The 19,348-nt window shown below is 37.9% G+C and overlaps 1 protein-coding gene across 1 annotated transcript in view; it reads left to right on the top strand.

Moving 5' to 3' along the window:
* SLC29A1 (solute carrier family 29 member 1 (Augustine blood group)) overlaps window positions 1–19,348 on the top strand; it is a 97,932-nt gene that overhangs the window by 53,763 nt on the left and 24,821 nt on the right. Inside the window, exons 2-3 of the mRNA XM_032215712.1 lie at window positions 17,189–17,248; window positions 18,088–18,169. Coding sequence (XP_032071603.1) covers window positions 17,223–17,248; window positions 18,088–18,169 — 108 coding nt within the window. The 5' untranslated portion in view covers window positions 17,189–17,222. The remainder of the gene's footprint in view (window positions 1–17,188; window positions 17,249–18,087; window positions 18,170–19,348) is intronic.

The following is a 19,348-nucleotide window of genomic DNA, read 5'->3' on the forward strand; positions in this document are numbered from 1 at the left end:
ATCAGCTTTAAGAATATTATTGAATAAAGATATTTAGCATGCAGAAGAGAAGAATAAGGAGGAATAATGATAGCGGTTTTTAGATTTTTAGAGTTCTCATAGAATTATAGAAACCACACAGAGGGCATAGATTTGTTCTGTTTTGCTCAGATGGCAAGACCAGAAATTACATGGAATTAGAGTTAGGTTAAATATTCAAAGAGATTTCTTAAGAGGGTAGTTCAACTAGTGTGATACGTTGCACAATGAAACACTATATTCTGCTTCATTTGAGGTCTTCAAATAGAAGCTAGATAACCTTCTGACTGAAATGGTTTAGCCGGTTCCAGATTGAACAGGGTGTTGGACAGGCAATTTGTGAAGTCCTTTTAATGCTCCTATAGTGCTATTATTATGTAGGACTAAATGAAAAAAACAGTTTCATCTCATTATACTTTTTCTCTAATTTCATCCAGGACAAGTGGTTGTCTTGCTGTATATGAGGCCATTCCTCACTTTGTCATTTCCAAACTGAAATACATTAAGACATGGCTCACTCTAGTAATGCAGGCTGAAGTTCTTTACAGCAACCTGCCCCAGCCTAGGACCTTACAGAGCTATGGCCTTGAGGAAAGCTCTCAAATTCCTCACTTTAACATAAGAAAAATTCAGAAATAGCGTACATTTAGAAAGGTGCTAGAGTATTTTGAATCTTTCATATAAGCAGCTTTTTCTTTTGATTAAACAGTAACATAAAGTACACACTACAATACAATACAAAAGGCAGTCTCTTGTAAGCCACCAGAGTTGCTTAAGACGGGCAGCCATTTTACAAAAATAAAACAAACATTTATATTGGAGGCCACGGCTGCGCCATTTGTTACAAATGTATAGGTAGCTTAGTGGACACCATCTCATTTCTGTATTTGTAATCTGTCACAATTCCAAGGGGCTCTTGGCAATACACAAAGATAAAATACACAATTGAAACATCCACAAGCTAATTGAATTACATCTGGATACAAATCATATCATCAAAACCAATCTACAACCCAATCAAATCTCCGGAACAGGTGTTTTCAGAAGGGAGACAAACTGGAACTAATAATGAATGTCATACCGTATATATATTAATGAGATAATCTGGTGTCAAAAAAGGCTGCTTACTGTTCTAATGAGAAGGACATGGAATTGGAAAAAATCATAGGTGCTTTATGTGTTTAGTATGAGCACTTGTCATGAGCTATTAAGTTGCATTCCAACTGGTTCTAAAGCTTATTTCCACTGATAAAAATTATAATGGTGCTATATCACTACTGTAGAGCAGTTAAACTAATTATAAAATTTTAATCCACTGCAAAAATCTATTTTAAAATCCTGGAAGGGGGGGGGATCGAATATACAGATAGCAACAGTCTGAAGAATGAATTGGGAATGGTTAGAACTGTGGGAACAAGCAATTGAGATAGTATTGTGGGAGGAAAGCACTTAAGAGTAAGCACTGGCTGAAGATGCCTTTGATAAAATGGTACTTTGACAATTCTATTAATTACATTCAATTGTAAAATGCTGTCCTGTTTTGCTGTTTTTGTTTTGACCTTATTTGGTTGTTTTTTGCGTGTGTTTTTGATGTGAATCTTGACTCTTGATAACTGACAACTGAAAAAGTCCCTGCAATTTTCTTAGTAGGATTTCAGGACTAGTTTGCCATTGCCTTGTTCCCAAGGCTAAGAGAGAGTGACTGGCCCAAGGTTATCCTCTACAATATTCTGGTTTCTAGCCTGATGTTTTAACCACTATACCAAACTGGCACTCTACTATGCTGTTTGCTCGTCAAATAAGATGATGAAACAGCATGACCTCTGTGTTTTTGGATCACGCAAAGTATTCAGTAATCTAATGTGAAGAAATAACTTTTCTAGGCAATAATATTTCCAATCCGAATAAACAGCTGTATTAAGAGCACAAATTGGGGCCTCCTTTGGATAACACAACTGAATGTCAGCCTTCCCATTTTGGCCAAGCCCCTAACTGGAGCAGTGAGGAGAATGTGCAAAAGACTATTGCAAAGAAGAAACCCTGTGAATTAGGAATAAATTAGCCATGTGTGCTTTCCAAATATAACTTTTTGTTCAATCTAGGGAACAAAAACAAAGCAATTAAAAATTAAATATTTTAATTTGTTTATTTCAATTTATTTAATTATTCCAGCCATCTGACTCAAGCCTTCCTTGATTCATTTTTACAGCTAATATGCTAGTGACCAATTTTGGGAATATGGAAATGTTGCTGTCACATCAGATTTTGCAACACAATTCCAAAGCATGTAGTCAAGTTTAACACAATAGGAAATTGTTGTTCATCATTTACAAAATCTGCATTCTGATCACTCCCAGTGAAGCCCACCCATAGTAATTAGAAACAACTATCCAAACCAATATAGCAATAGCACTTAGACTTAATACCGCTCCACAGTGCTTTCCAGCCCTCTCTAAGCGGTTTACAGAGTCAGCATATTGCCCCCAACAATCTGGGTCCTCATTTTACCCACCTCGGAAGGATGGAAGGCTGAGTCAACCTGAGTCAATATAACAGAACATGTGAAAAGGTCAGATGAAACTTAACAGTATAAGATTAAAATGAGAAAGCAGCTAGGATAAATTTTTAAAGCTATCCAGAGAAGAAATAGATATCACCAAAAGGTATATATTGAAGCCAAAATAAATGGTACTATTAAACTGTCAAAAAAAAGTTACATGGTATTATGGAGCTTTTTCTCTACATCTCATATACTACGCCAGCAACCTAATACTTAACAGTTTTAAATCATTTTTCTGCTTCCTTGTATTTTTTATCGAGAAAAAAATTAGGGGCACATAGAGGAAGTACTATCTTTCTATTGAGAGTGGCCCTGTCTTATCTCTCTTATTTCCTAAAGAAGAAGAGAATGTTTGACAGGACAAGAAAAGTTAATGCCTACATCTCCCCTTTCGGTCCTGATATCTAGAGGAGGGTACTTCACATACTTAGATGGCTGCAATTTATCTTGGAAGTATTGTTCAGATGGTAACCTTGCAGCCAAAAATTGTTAATCTTATCATGATGTGTGGAATAGAAACAATGCAAAATAAGGAGGTCAAGTGATCATTTGTCCCTAACTGTAGCCTTACTGGCTGCCGCCTCTTGGCTCCAGCCTGTTGAAATGAATCCTGGTGAACCTCATGGGAAAAATACAATGAAACCCCCTTCTTTGCAGTCCAGAGGTTGGCCTGCTTTCCATGTTTATCTCTGCTGCAGCATGATGCCAGATGACAGCTGGATAATGTAGTGTTTCTCAACCTTGGTGACTTTAAGATGTATGAAGTCATCTCCCAGGATTATCCAGCTAGCATACTCTATATAAATAAAATAGTATGATTTATTATTATATTTTCCTAGGAAATTTGCCGTTCCATAATCTCAAGAATAATATGAGTATTTTAAAAGTAGGTTGAAAAAAAATCTAAGTAAAATTTCTTTTCAACATATGACGAGGCCTTTTTCCAGAAATTTGTAGAATGACATGATCAGTTAACATTAGATCTGTTGGGTTCCTCCTCCTCCTCCTTGAGGATACTGGTTATAACATACTGTGTTATATTTTATATGTGCCCGCAGAATAGACATTGCCTTTAAACAAAATGATGGTCTGGCATAAAACAGCAAATCTCTATATGAATTTATATCTCAAGAAGAAATGAAGGGGCCATCAGTCTCTCTGCACCCAGAAAAGGGATTCTCTATGCTAGAACTTAAGGAGTTACTTTGAATTATATCCATCTACAAAAGTGCTTAAAATGTGCAGAATGAACTTTGCACTTTTTTCCCCGAGTATAATATATTGTGCAATGTAATGGGTATTTTGGCAAGAATTGGGGTAACACAGGCCAAGGGGAAAGGCAATGGCCCAATGGAATTAGGTGGAGCCATGGCTATTTTTGCTCATCATTTCAGTAACATTTTAATACTTGATCCTCAAGTGGAATTTACTTCTAGGCTTTGTATATTTAGGACTACAATTATAATTGGTAAATTAATTGGAAACTATATGTACATAGAAGAAAAGGGACAGAAGTAATTATTCTTTGTGCCCAGGACTGCCTTCCACTGGGAAATCCTGGTTGCATGGGAAAAAGTTTATCAGGCTGGGATGGTAGAGAGTTTGCCTCTCTGAGCACTGGGAAGGAATGCTGGAGATATAAGATATGATTGCCTAACGTATATAGTTCTCTATTATAACCATTATTTAATGACTGTTCAAAGTTACAATAGCACTAAAAAAGTGACTTATGACTGTTTTACACACTTATGTGTCTAATACAATGTTTCTCGACCTAAGTAACTTTTGAGATGTGTGGACTTCAACATCTCAAAAATCTCAGCCAGCCATGATGGGAGCAGCCCACACAACTTAAAATTGCTGAGGATGAGAAACACTAGTCTAGTGGGCATTGGATGCCTGTTAAGACAAAGGAGGGAAATAATTGTTTAATCCGGGTCGGAATGTGAAGTTTGTTATCTCACAATATGTGAGAGTAAATTGGAGGAGCTAACTTGTTTAAGCAGCCTCTCTTTCATGTGTAAATTAAAAACGAATCAAAAAGAGGACCATGTAAAATAAAAGTGTCCTATTTTTTAAAAAGAATGTACTCATTAAACATGACTCTCATTTCATTAAAGGTTAATAATAATATTGACAGTGTGATAACAATATGCTTAATTTACTTTTTAAAAGTAACAAAAAAATTGTAGGCAAAATCCAGCATTGCAAACCACTTTTTCCTTTCAAGCCACCAAATGCCAGTAAGAAAATGTGACTTGAGTTGTTTGATTTTGCAGAAAACTAATTGAGCAGGGACATCATTAAAGACACTGGAGAGACTTATTTATAACCACATGGCTGTCATATGACATGCTGCTCTTTGTGCTGACTGTTTAGCAGTATATATGTTGTTTCTAATTTAAGTAAAACCAGAAGATGACAGGAAAAGAAGCTATAACATTTGGCAAGCCACACACATACCTAGATGTGCGTGTGAGAGAGAAAAGATTAATAGCCTATTCAGGGCTCTCCTTTTCACATATCAACACATGATGGGTGAGGATAAGGGTGGGTATATTAGTTTTACCTATCCATTCTGGAAAATCATGATTTCTGCAAAAAGAGAAAATGCATAGGTAGAAACAAAGTCTTGATACATAACTTATTTTATAAGCTCATGGAAAGTGATAATGTAAAGATCAACTTACCATTTTCATTTTTGCCTTTCAAGCCCTCATATTCTGCATGAAAAACCAAATCCCCAATTAGAGCTAATGATTTCAGGAAAATGCTCTTAGCTTACTCCAGCCTCCAAAATAGTTGCACTTAAAAAAAAAACTTCTCTCTTACATGACTCTGCTACTAGGGAGAAATATATAACAATCTTCAGATATCTGAAGGGTTGTCACATAGGCGAAGGAACAGTTTCTATTGTGCCAGAGGAAGACCTGAATCAGTGCCTTAAAACTGCAAAGAAGCTGAATCGGTGCCTTAAAACTGTCGTCCTATGAGCCAGTGAAACAGGCTGCCCCATGATGAAATGAATTTGCCTTTAGTAGAGCTCTCCAGAGACTGGGTCACCTTTTGTGAGACATGGACTCTGCGCCGAGCAGGGAGCTGGACTAGATAACCTTTAAAAACCTTTTCAGATTGATTATTTTTTTATTTTTATAAAGTGTATTTATAGTACCAATGACTAGTGTGTACCACTTGGGGGAGGACTATATATTCAAGAGTACCAGCACGGTTTAGAATTGCCACCCATAGAAATATACATGCTTCTATTTGAGACCTAAAAATTAATTTTACAGGGTGATTAATGGGATTTCTGATCTACACTAGGTCATTTTGAGGAAGTCATGGTTCTTTCTGACAGTATAGCAGAGAAGGTATTATGTGATTCCTAGAATTATCAGGCTTTTCTTGGTTGTGCCTTCTTCTCAAAGGGGCACTTAGTGATCTATCCCATGGACCTTGTCAAGAGCAGGTGGTTCAGCTAGATACCAAATCTGTTGATTCCTCAGAGGCATTCTGCAGTAGGCTCTCAGCACATGTAGCCTCTGCAGAGACGACAAACTTCCCTGAACTCTGCATAGGTTTTATTTCAGTGTTATTTTAAGATTAGAGGAGCTAAGGTCATAGGGATGGAGTTGTACCTACTGATATTATGCCTAATCCTGTGCACCATCTCTGGGATTTGAAGGTATTATTTGACTCTTTTGTGTAGTGTCTGAAAGAAGCAGAATTAGATTACTTTAGATCAGTGGTTCCCAAACATTTTCAGTCCACCGCCACCTTGGTGCTACAAATTTATCCTCAGTGCCCCCCATCAGTGGTGGAATTCAATTTTTTTACTACAGGTTCTGTGGGCGTGGCTTGGTGGTGTGGCTGGGGGGTCATGTGACTGGGCGGTTTGCATGACGGAAGGAAGATAGTAACAGTAAAATTCAAAACTGTAACAATTAATTGCACTTTATTCAAAATCCAATTTAAAAACCTTTTTAGTTAGTGTTAACTTCAACAAAATTGTTGACATGACCCAGTGATACCAGGTTTTCAAAGTCTGATAGTCATTATCAAGAACCTTGATAAACTAGTAACTAGTAACTTAGTAAACTCAGTAAATTTAGTAACTACTTCACTGTTCAGTAAATTCTTAATGTGATGGATGGGCTTGATGAAGTGATACCAGTTTCCCAATGTCTGGTTTTAGTCACTTAGCAGGGTCTTAAATCACCACGTTCAATCATCTGGAGTCGATTTCTTTGCTTAGAGAGAAGTTGAATGACCACACTGAAGCCACATTCCACCAAATATGATGTGGAAATGCAACAAGGAGCTTCTTAACCACTGTCCATAGGTCAGGATAGCTATCAGAAATTTCTTTCTGTACGATTTCTTTAACTTTGGCTTCAGCTCAATGTCATTTTGCAGCTTTATGAGTGTTCCTCCACTACCCCATCTTCCTCAGTATCTGAAAATGGATTTCTCACCCAATCTGGAATTTCCATCAAAAAAAAGATCCTGATATCACTCAGACATCTAAGTCTTAGAATGTCAGAGAAACAACTTTAGCTGGATAGTCACATCCCTGCAATAACATCATTGTAATTTTCAGTTTATTAATTTCCACAATATCAACACTAGCTTGCTACTAACCCCTTCCAAACCATCTGCATAGTCTTTAAGATTTGGTGGTCTAAATATCAAAAATGGTTGACTCACATCACACATCTAAGCAAAACTGAAGTACAATCTATTTTTCCTTTTTTTAAAAAATCTCAATTTTAAGATTTGTATTACTGTTTTCATCCAGTTCCCATCCAAAAATGGCAAGAACTCTGGTGTCATTTTTTTAAGCAGCCATTGACAGATAATGTTCCATACTTGCCTTAATATTATTGGCCAAGTTTCTTATTGGCTATGCTAACCAAGAGGTTTTCTGGTCATTGTTACCCCTGCTGCAAAATTTATGTGTGCACATACAAAGGCATACAATATAATCGTATCTCCTTCAGATTGCCAATTATTTGCATGACACAGACATTCTGCCTTTAAATGCTACGTGGTTTCACGGCTAAACTTCTGCTCGCCGAACCAACTATTCAAAACCAGTAATTCCGCAAGAAGAGAGAATGGGAATGGGGATATTTCAAAAACTAAACACATATCCTGAAAGAAAATCCACCCACGACCAGCATTGAGTGGAGCTTTTATAAGCTTTATAATTAATTATAATTTTTATATAATAAAAAAGCTGGAAGGGACCTTGGAGGTCTTCTGGTCCAGCGCCCTGCTCAAGCAGGAGAACCTATACCGAGGTCTTCAAACTGGTTCCACCACAAATGCGCGCACAACAAAAGCGCGCCTGACTAAAGCGCGGTGTCTAAAGCGCGGTGACAAAACCGCGTGACGATATGAGCGACTAATTAGCCGTAAAGCGTTGCCGACAAAAGCGCGCCGACAGAAGCGCGCTGTAACGTAACCCTAAACCTAACCTAAACCTAACCCTAAACCTAACTGTAAATCTTACCTCATATGAAATCGCGCTTCTGTCGGCGCGCTGTTGTCGGCGCGCTTTTGACATCGCGGTTTTAGCGCTGCGGTGTTGTCGGCGCGCTTATGACGTTTGCACTTTTGACGGGTCACGTTCAAACTTGGCAACTTTAAGACTTGTGGACTTCAACTCCCAAAATTCTCCAGACAGCTATGGACTTCAACTCCCAGCTATGCTGGCTGTAGAATTGTGGAAGTCGAAGTCCACAAGTCTTAAAGTTGCCAAGTTTGGGGACTCCTGACCTATACTATAGTAGTATATACACATAGTATACCTACCTATATCAAAGAAAGCTCCCGTGAGTTTAACAACACCCGTATTTCCAAGGCTAGAACAGAAGATTGCAATGCGAGCTCCCTCCTGCTGGTAATCCAAACCTCCCTAACCAAAATCCACACCACCAAAAGGGAGCAACCACACTTCCGCTCATCACCCCCCCCCCAGTTACTTTTACCCAGTCTCCATGCAAAGGAAAAGGATGGCACAAAATATGTGACCGTTTTTTAAACCAGTGGCAAAAAGCTCTCTCGCAAGCTCAACTAGAATTCGATTGGTGAAGTTTTTTTCCCCCCTAAAAACACTGTGCACGATCTCTCCGCCCACCGACCATTAAAAAAAACACCTTTTTACAAGCCAAGACGGTCAGTTAGGTTAAGATGGCGGCAGTGTTGGGGGTTGGGCGATTGAAGCGGTGCACACCCCTTTCCTGGGAGGAAGGCGGTGATTGGAGGGAAGGGTGATGACGTTGCTTAAAGGGAAACCCGCAGCTATTTTCAGGTTTATTTGGGTAATTTCATCCTTCTGCCCGCGCTGATGGACTTTAAACAGGCCATCTTCTGTTCGGCAAGTTTCTCCTTTCCATCTGAGAATTAGCTAAGGGGAAGCTACCAACCTAGGGACGACGCCCTCTGCAGCCAACACAATACACAATCTTTTTTTCCTCGCCCTCTTAGCGCCCCCCCTGCCACCCCCCTTTCCTCTTAGCGCCCCCTGCTGCCCCCCTTGACTCTTAGCACCCCCTAAGTCCTCCCACCGCCCCCAGGGGGCGGTACCACCCACTTTGGGAACCACTGCTTTTAGATGATAAAAAGACAACGTGAAAAAAAAACCAGTACTGTTTGCTTGGCTAGTAAGGTCTAATTATGGATGTTATTAATTCAGATACTGAATTATCTTGTGTAGAACTGTCCTGGGTAGAATTACTTCTCTGATGGATGAGTGTCTATAGAACTAGAAGTTGGGAAGAAGGATACAATCAACCAATTAGTCTTTTGGATATTGGCTGTTTTTTCTAAGGGAAATCTGACTCCAGTTGATATTTGGTGTGGCAGAGATCTTTTGAAGATTGAGGAATAGCCGCTTCCTGAAAAATTGGGTGTTACTTGATTATAATGTTTAAAATATGATTATAATGTCACATGATTATAATGTCCAGGGGCTCTTAAGTTTATACCATTCTAAGAGAAAGAATGTAAATACCAAAGGCCTGTTCTGAATGTTTATACTGTATGTAGCTGTAAAGGTAATGAGCCCAGGCAAACTGGCCCAGTTTTGCCCCCCAGAGAACAATATACAATGATAAATAAGCTAGGTGTACAACTTTGATATTTTCAGTGTGGCACCCACAGTTTATATCAGCAGAAAGGATAAATCTCTTTCCCTCTGAGCATTATTTGATTAATTTAAATATTACGTGTATTTTTTTTCTTTTAGTTATGCTTAAATCTAAACAGTTAAGTACAAATTGCTATGAGTTCTGATTTACTCTTTTCATCAATTTATCTATGCTTGCAATTATTAGGTGCTAAATAAATTCAACTACATCCAAGCTTCATTTGAATCATGTTGTAGACCAGTGTCCCCCAACCTTTCCAGCTTATGGACTCCTGGTAGGGAAGGGTGGTTCCATGTGAGCAGTGAGCAAGCATGCATGAACGCAACTCCATTTGCACACGTGCATGCACACACACACACACACACACACACCTCACATAAATAGAGCTGCACTTGCAGTTGCATGTGCATTCACCACTCATACAAGTAGAGCTGTGCATGCCTGCCATTTCCGCAGCCTGGCTCCAAATGAGCTGTGGTACTGGGTTGTGGCCCAGGGATTGGGAACCCCTGCTTTAGACAATCTCCCCCAATTCCATGTATCAGTTATAATGCAGAATAAAATGTAACAAAACAGTACCCTCCTTTTACATCCATTTCATTCAGAAGTTGTTATCACTGGTTGCTCCAGTGTTCACACTTCAGAAGGTAATAACTGGAGGCTGTCAAGAAAAAAAAAAGCTGAACAGTTTCAGGCTTTAGCCAAATAGTTCCCCCTCATTGTTGGATTACAAAGCAATTAGCAATTAGCAATAGCACTTAGACTTATATACCACTTTATAGTGCTTTATAGCCCTCTGAATGGCTTTACAGAATCAGCATATTGCCCCCAACAATTTGGGTCCTATTTTATCCGCCTCAGAAGGATGGAAGGCTGAGTCAACCTTGAGCCTGGTGAGGTTTTGAACTGCCAAATTGCAGTCAGCAATAGGCAGCAGAAGTAGCCTGCAATACTGCACTCTAACTGTTGCACCACAGTGGCCTCTTTTACCTACATGCGAGTTGGAAACTTACAGAAATTAAAGCCTGACATAGGTAGACTATGTTATGATGGTGATGCTACAGATGGTTAGTTTGGGATTCAGTCATTTTCCACAATAGATTTGAAAGGCTAAATTTGAGCTAGATAGGTACAAGGTAAGCTCTTCGTGAAGCAACTGTTCTTTGATAGAGGGGTGTGTGTGTTGTGTGTGTTTGTGTGTGTTTAAATATCAACCAACCACAAGGGAGTGTCTTGACACAATGTATATTATACATCAATTTACCTAAAATGAGAAGGCTCACGATTGTCAAACAAAACAATGTTATACAATACTTCTTGTACTGTTTTTTTCTTTACTTTTATTGTGTGTTTCCCCAACAAAATTTAGATATGTCAATGAAGGCAACTATGATAGTTCTAGAGCAGAGAATCTCATCTTAGAAAATACAGGGAAGGGAGAAAAGACAGGGAAACCAAGTCCCAAATCTTTGAAGATCCTTTGGGTGCCTTTTCAGATAAATGGAGATCCTTTTAAGATACTTTCAGACAAAATCAAGGTTTCTCCATATTTCAGGAACACGGTTAAAAAGTGAAGCAGGAGCATAAAAGTAAAAGGGCAAAGAAGTCTCCTTAGTGTGCAGCTGTGATTGAACTTCTGTCTAATGTTGTTGGTTGGGGTTTGCAATGTGTTAAGGTAGATAAAAGTTTATCAAAGGACGAAGTGTTTTAAATGGTACAAAACTTTTCCATAACATAATCTCACCGTGTCTGCTGAAAAGTAAGTCCTAGTTGTTTTCACTGGAACTTGATCCCAGATAAATTATATGTAAGATTCAGTACATAAATTATATGTAGGATTATCAAGTCACTCTTATACTTGGGTAATAATGGCTCTATTGATAAGTAATGACCAGTAATGAGTAGTTATACAAAGTAGCTTGCATCTCATGTATTCAAACTGCTCTGTAAATGTTTCAGACTAAGACAAACGATGGAATTGTACAGTACTGAATTTTGAAATTCATACATTTAGAGTCAGCCCATATCCAACTTATTTTATTTGAGTTATTATAGTTTATATATTGGTTTAGGATCCAAACAATTAATTGGATTCCATTATTGATATATTTGATATTTATATGCTTCATAACAGTGAGAATTTTAAAAAAAACTTTAAGAAGTGATATATGGCAGATACTTTTAGCACTCTTATTCAAATATGTGATATCTGTGTGTGTGTGCATTTGTGCACTATCATTTTTAATTATGATACTTATTTTAAACCAATCTTTTTCATAATATCTTCAATTCAGAAAGCAAAACTTATGTTTCCTATACATTTTATGGACATTTTATAAATATTTTTAATAAATTTTACCCTGCTAAAATATGTCTAATGATATCTGAAATAAACTCTGGATTTCTATGATCATCTGTGAATATCTTGTCTGGTTTGTGATCTGCAGTTCCATCTTCTGAATAAGAATATAGAATAGAATAGAATAGAATAGAATAGAATAGAATTCTTATTGGCCAAGTGTGATTGGACACACAAGGAATCTGTCTTTGCTGCATCTGCTCTCAGTGTACATAAAAAGACAAGATACATTCGTCAAGAATCATAAGATTAATGATAATCCTAGGGCACAAATAAGCAATCAGGAAACAATCAATATCAATATAAATCATAAGGATACAAGCAACAAAGTTTACAGTCCTGCAGTCATAAGTGGGAGGAGATGGGTGATAGGAACAATGAGAAGACTAATAGTAATAGTAATTGCAGCCTTAGTGAATAGTTTGGACAGTGGTGAGGGAATTATTTGTTTTAGCAGAGTGATGGCGTTCAGGAAAAAACTGTTCTTGTGTCTAGCTGTCTGGTGTGCAGTGCTTTATAATGTCGTTTTGAGGGTAGGAGTTGTACAGGTCTTCAATGGAAGGCAGGTTGGTAGTAATTGTTTTTTCTTCAGTTCTGCATATTCTAGGAATCAAGATCATTTAGAGTTATGGTTGGTTGCACAGTCAGCGAGATACTTTAGACTGGACTTGGCACTTTTATCCACCCTTCGAGTCCTTCCCAAGGATCTGGGATAGCAAGTGTTGCTGTTAGATAATGTCAAAAATATTGCAGGATGTAAGCTATTCCAGGTAAAGCTGCCTTTTGCAATTGACCTATGGTAATGTTATCAATGATTATGAAATTCAAAGCTCTTGATGCTTTGGGATTGCATCAGAGGTACCTAATAACTATGGCTTTCTTTTCCCACAGTCATTCTATTTATAGAATAGAACATAGGTTTTATGATCTTTATATATATTTTGTGAACTTTATCAGTTCTTTTTGTTGTATTCTACTGTCTCCACATACTGCTGTAGTAGTAACTTTCTTGTCTGTCTTATTGACAATACTTAAACCTGAATTCTAAATCCAAAAGCACTTTATCTTCTTCATTTTTGATTACTTCATCTATTTTGTGGTTCCACTAATTTTTGCTTTCAGGTAATTCTTGCAGATATTCCAATACACCATTGATACTACTTTGCCATGCCATTGTTTGCAATCGGTTTGTGCAAATCTTCTTGCAGCATCTAATTAGGTGGTCCACTGTTTCTTCAGCTTCTTTGCAAAAAATTGCAATTGCAGCCTGTTACTTTCTTTCCCAATTCTGGCTTTGTATGCATTGTTCCTAAAGGTTGGTCTTGTGCATTCAGAATTATTCCCTCTGACTCTTTCTTCAACATTTCTGCCTTATCCATTCCCAAGTCTTGTTATCCATTTTACATGCTATTTTTTAAATACACTGGCCATGCAATACTTTCCTTGCCACATCTCTTTTCTATTTACATATGTTTTTTCTTGTTGGCCAGTTTAGTAACTAAATGCTCTCCAGCATTTAGTAAGTTATCCTAGAGTCTGCACTAGCTTCTGTGCATCTTCTTCACTAACCTTCAGATATTTTCCCATTGCCCTTCTTTTCTTTTTCAATTGTCTGGTGTACTTGCAACATTCCATGCCCACCTGCTTTCCTAGGCAAGTAGAAATCTGTCAACATTGCTGCATTGATGAAGTGCATCATTCATGTTTTTCTGGTATTCTTATCCAGGGTTTTAATTCTGCTTGAGTTCAGTCCATTATTCCAGCCATTTATCTAATCACTGGAATTCCCTCATGCTTCATTGTGCAAGGGCAATCTGTTTGCTCTGGATCTCTTATTTGCATTTCTAATTCTCTGATGGATTATAATCTTCTTCCACCTTTCCAACCTCCTCAATTCTCCAGGTAATCCTTGACTTATAACCACAGTTGGGATCAGATTTCTGCTTGTAAGTAGGTTATAATCATTAAGTTGAAGTACTAGACCCAATTTTATAACATTTTTGTGGTAATCATTAAGTGAATCACCACAGTTGCTTGTAACATAACTCAGTGTTATCCAATGCTTCACTTTTGTAGTGATATTACATTCACAATTGGATAAGCTATGCTCTGGTTAATTTTTTTTCTTTGAAATGACCCATGGGGTTAGAAGAAATATTTGAGAAAGGATATGGATGAGATATGTAAAAGAGTTGATACATATGGAACACATTTGCAAAGTATAAAGAAGGGAACAAATGCCCAAACTCATATTTACCAAAGAATTCGTAGGATGCACCACAGCTATTTTGAGGTTACTTTTTCGTAACAACTACTTTCCAGTCCAGCGAAAATAGTTGAAAGTAATTCTGGAAGCAGTTTTTGCAGGAACTGCCATAGTTCTGCTGGCGTATCAAAAACAATGAGATAATGATTTGATAAAATATGTCAGCAAATGTTGTAAGCAGAGTTTAGCTACATAATAGACAATAAATATTAAACTATCCATTATACAGAGTGACAGGTTGTTACGGGCATATATCCAGAACCCTGCAGAGTTAGGGAAGGATGCTTGTGGAAACTGGTGACAATGGATTTCCTGGTTGTTTTTGGCACTTTTAAAATTCATTCCAAATAAAGTTGTGTAAGTTGAAGCATTGTCAGAAGAGAGAAAAACAAGATTTGGGTAAGATTTATTGGAGAGATATTATTAACTATAAATGTTTCTTATTTACTTGTTCTTGATTAGCTTCCCTTTCATCTGCCTTTATTATCACTCCTTTAGAGTTAAATAACTTTCCCCCTTTTTTGCTTGCTTACATTCTAGTGCTGCAAAAGATTGTCAAACAATGTGTCTCCCAATTCTTAGAAAAGAATGACTCTATGTTATTCTAACTAATCTCAACTACAGGATGGAATGAAGGGATGCTTTTTTTAAAAAATTCTGGCATATGCCACGTATGAGAGGATTGATAATATGTTAAAGGGAAAAAAGCTGTCATTTAAATGACTCAGTAATTCTGAATAATAGCCAGATTCAGCAAGATGGTGTTCAGTAGGGATAAGTATAGGATACAGTGAATTTAAATAAGGACAGTCAATTTATAGGCATAGGATTACAAAATTGGCTGATGCTTATTAAAAATGTACCTTTTTTTGCATTTTCCCCCCTGCATTTTTAGGCCCTCCTTTTTGTTTATCCTGGAAAGCTTGATGGAAAGGAATCTTAATGAAATAATAGAGGGGAATTAGTAACCTGTAGATTCTGTCTTCTCAAATAGGAAGAAAGAGGTAGAAATAATGGTTTTTAATCTCAGAACAGATGATGTGTAGTCTTGCTAATTCTTCCTATGATCCTTACATTGATGAGCTTTCTCTATCCCATCTAATGCTAGACTCAGCAACTTTATGGTGCTGAACTTTCAGTCCTATATGGAAGTAGGGAAATCCATATTTACTTACTGAATGTCCTGACCAGATATGATATTTCAGACCAGTGGTGGGTTCCGGATCCTGGTGCAACCGGTACGGTGCAACGGGGCCAGGCATCCACCACATGAACGCCCACACACACACGCAGCACACGCATGCGTACTTACCACCCGCGATGCTCTGCGATGCCTCTGTGATGCTCCAGCTGCTCGGCGGAGCATTGCACAGGCGCCGTACACTCCGTGTGCATGCACGGAAGCGCTGAACAGCTCAAATACAGGTAAGAAGCATGGGTGGGCGTGGGCCTCCGGAGCACCGTACTGGAACGGTACTTGATGCTCCTGGCAGGCACCGGTATGCCCGTACCGGGTTGTACCAGTTGTAACCCACCACTGTTTCAGACCCTGCTCTAGATCAGCTCTCCCGTGCCTAAGCTTTATTCTGAAACATAGATAGTACTACTTGGTTCTGTTTCCTTCTCATGGGTAATCTTCTGCCTCAAATAAATGCAACAATCCAAAATATAGTGTATTGTCAAGAACATTTAGCATTTGCTTCCTTCAATATACAGCCAGAGTATAAGCAGGATTATGTGTCATCACATTGGTGTTGATTCTTAGTAACCACATAAATAGATAATCTCCAGGATGATGCTGTCCCAACCTGTTTACACAAGCAGTATAGCCTAGATATTTTTCCGTGTGGTCATATTTTGTCATATTTCTAGCAAACTCTGACAATATTAGTTGTTGTTCCATGTTACTATGTATACAAGGTCCCAGAACCTAGGTTTTGATGTCATGTTTTCTGTGTAAATAACCTTTACACAGTTTGGGGTTCCAATAGTGAAGCCTTTTCAACTAGTAATAAAACTGACAAATTCTGCTCAGTACCAGAATCAGACAGTTCCAGAACATTAAAATCAATTATTGAGACAGAGCAATTAAACTAATTTAGGAGAAGTTTAGATGAATTAAAATAGTTTCATTTTCTTAAAATGGAAAGTTCCCCCCTCTCCATCTCATGGTTATAAATGATAATATATTGTAAGCAATTTATTAACCACTGAAGGTTTAAGCAAAAATTAGGTCCATGCTACATTTTTTTTGAATATACACAGTGAAGTATGTATTTTCTAAAATTACAGTGTTTAAATTATGTTATCTTTATTATTGTGGATATTTCCAAAGAATTTCTCAGCACATAAACAATCAGTACATTAAAGCCTTTGTATGTGATCATAAATACCATAATTCTTTTGGAACTTGTCAGGGTTTGAGCCACCTGATTCGTTTTATTTTTTATTACTTTTTGAAAACTTTGTTGTCTAATGCAAAGTATCGCTTTCTAAGCATAACCTCCCTTTTCTTACACAGCCTCTGAGTCTGATTTATATCTCAGAAACTTTCTTAGAACTAGAATGGTAAATATTTACAGTCTTGGGTGTAAATGTGCCAAACTACTTAAAGGGAAGAAAGTTAGCAGAGAATATCTAGGAGTATTACTGAGAAATCTTGGTTTTCCCCCACATCCTTTTAAACCAACATATATTGTATTTATTGTACTTCTGTAAATAATTTCCATTCTGATTATTTCTTAATCTTGTTTCTTGGCTCCATGAATAATCCTATTTCTTCCTCTTAAATTACTTATTTTTCTCTTCCCCTTTGCTTCCTTTCAGGTGACCCAGCGGTGACGTAAAACAATTCTAAGTGCCGTTATGACAGGCAGTATTCCCCAAGACAGGTACAGTAATTCTACAGTGAGATGAAAAGGTGTTGTTTCACTTATAAACAAGTACACCCATGTCATGTGAATGCAGAGCATACTGTTTGCTAAACACTAAGTCAGGTGTCACTAAATTGCAGTCGTGGGCATCTGTTGGTACCCTACTCTCCTGACATTTTTGGTATCTGCTATGGGTCACTTATTAGATTTTTTCCCCCTAGCATTGGATAGAAGCAGATATCTAAACCTTGGAGTTGCTACAAATTTAGCAAATATTTGACAATCTGGGAAAAGTCTTTTTTACCTTGTCAGTTTGATACTAGACCTTTTTTTAAGAAGCACATCTGAGTTCTCTTTTCTTGTTAATTGTTTTTCTCTGAGGTTTTTATGAACTTGCATAACCCTTCTAAGTATTTGTAGTTTCCTTATGTGGTTTATTCTGTTATTGTGAAATATTTTTAGTTGATGGCATTTATTTAATAACTTAAATAATATTTTAAGGCTGCTTTTGAATTCACTGTGTCTTTATTTTTAATTTCTATTTTACACAGCTCAGGGATGTCTATGATGTAAGGATGATGTGACACATAGGCATTGTAGAGTTATTGGTGCTCTCTGAGCTTGGTGGTTTGTTTGCAGATGTTTCATACTCAGTTAGATAGAATCATCAGTATGGATGATGATTATGTTACCTATGTGGGTAATGAAACGCCTGCGAGAAAACAGCTAAGCTCAAAGAGCAGCAAGAATTCCACAGTTCAACCCTGAGATATATGTATTCCCTTCTATTGGAGACAGACATGAATCACCTCACTCTGTCATGTTTAGTGTTCATTAATCAACCTTGTTTCTTATAGATATAAGTCTGTTTGGCTCATCTTTTTCATACTTGGTCTCGGGACGCTCTTGCCATGGAATTTTTTCATGACAGCTTCAGAGGTAAGATACGGGCGTATGTGCATAATTTGTACCAGATTCCAGACCAAGGAATTGCCCATACCACTGATTCCCAGATTGTATGGTTCCACTAAGATTATATTATAAGATAGAAAACCTTAAGCTGACCTTGTTGAAAACACAGTACAGATACTTCTTGACTTACAACCTTCATTTAATGACCGTTTGAAGTTAAAATGGCACTGGAAAAAGTTTCCTATGACCATTTTTCACACTTATGACCATTGTAGCATCTCCAGGGTCATGTGATCAAAATTCAGTTGCTTGTGCAATTGGTTCGTATTTATGACGATTGCAGTGTCCTGGGATCATGTGACTCACCTTTTTGCAAACTTCTGACAAAAGCAAAGTCAATCAGGAAGCCAAGTTCACTTACCAACTACAGTGATTCGCTTAACCACTGTGGCAAGAAAGGACATAAAATGGGCAAAAACTCACTTAACAACTGCCTTAGCAACAGAAATTTTGGGCTAAATTGTGGCTGTAAGTCAAAGGGCTGCCTGTAATCCTTTCTATTTTAATGGGAGTTCAGTGAAGCTAAACCACTCTCTGTTATTCTATGCCAGGGTGTCAAACTCAATTTTATTGAAAGCCGCATCAGAATTGTGTTTGACCTTGGGGGCTGGTGGGGGGCATGGCAGGCTCAATATCACTCATGTTGAGGGGTTGTCTATGGGGGCCCGACCACTCTGCCAGCGAAAACGGGCCCCCAAGTTCCATTTTCAGCTGCAATGTCCTCCTGCAACCCCCTGCCAGTGAAAACAGAGGTCGGGAGTGCCACACACACAGCCCTCCCAAGCTCTGTTTTTGCTGGCAGAGCACTGTGGCTGGTCCTTCACTGTTTCCAGAGCAGCCCTATGGGCCACATCTAAACACCCAGTGGGCCAGATCCAGGCCCGGGCTTTGAGTTTGATACCCTGTTCTATGCAATTTAGATAACTGATCATTTTTAGCCCATTTTCTATCCTCATAACAATTAAAAGTACTGGAGAAATGGACTCTTTTATACTTGCACATGAAAGGTAGCACTCTTCTGTGTGAACTACTTGGGAAATAAAAGAAAAGTGCTAGATATTGGAATTGGTGTCCTTCATTGGTTTTCCTGACCAATTCTTTATTTGTTTCCTGTAGTACTTTATTGACCGCCTGAAAGATTCTCAC

This window comes from Thamnophis elegans, chromosome 4, assembly GCF_009769535.1.
Source record: "Thamnophis elegans isolate rThaEle1 chromosome 4, rThaEle1.pri, whole genome shotgun sequence".
In the NCBI taxonomy this organism is placed as follows: domain Eukaryota; kingdom Metazoa; phylum Chordata; class Lepidosauria; order Squamata; family Colubridae; genus Thamnophis; species Thamnophis elegans.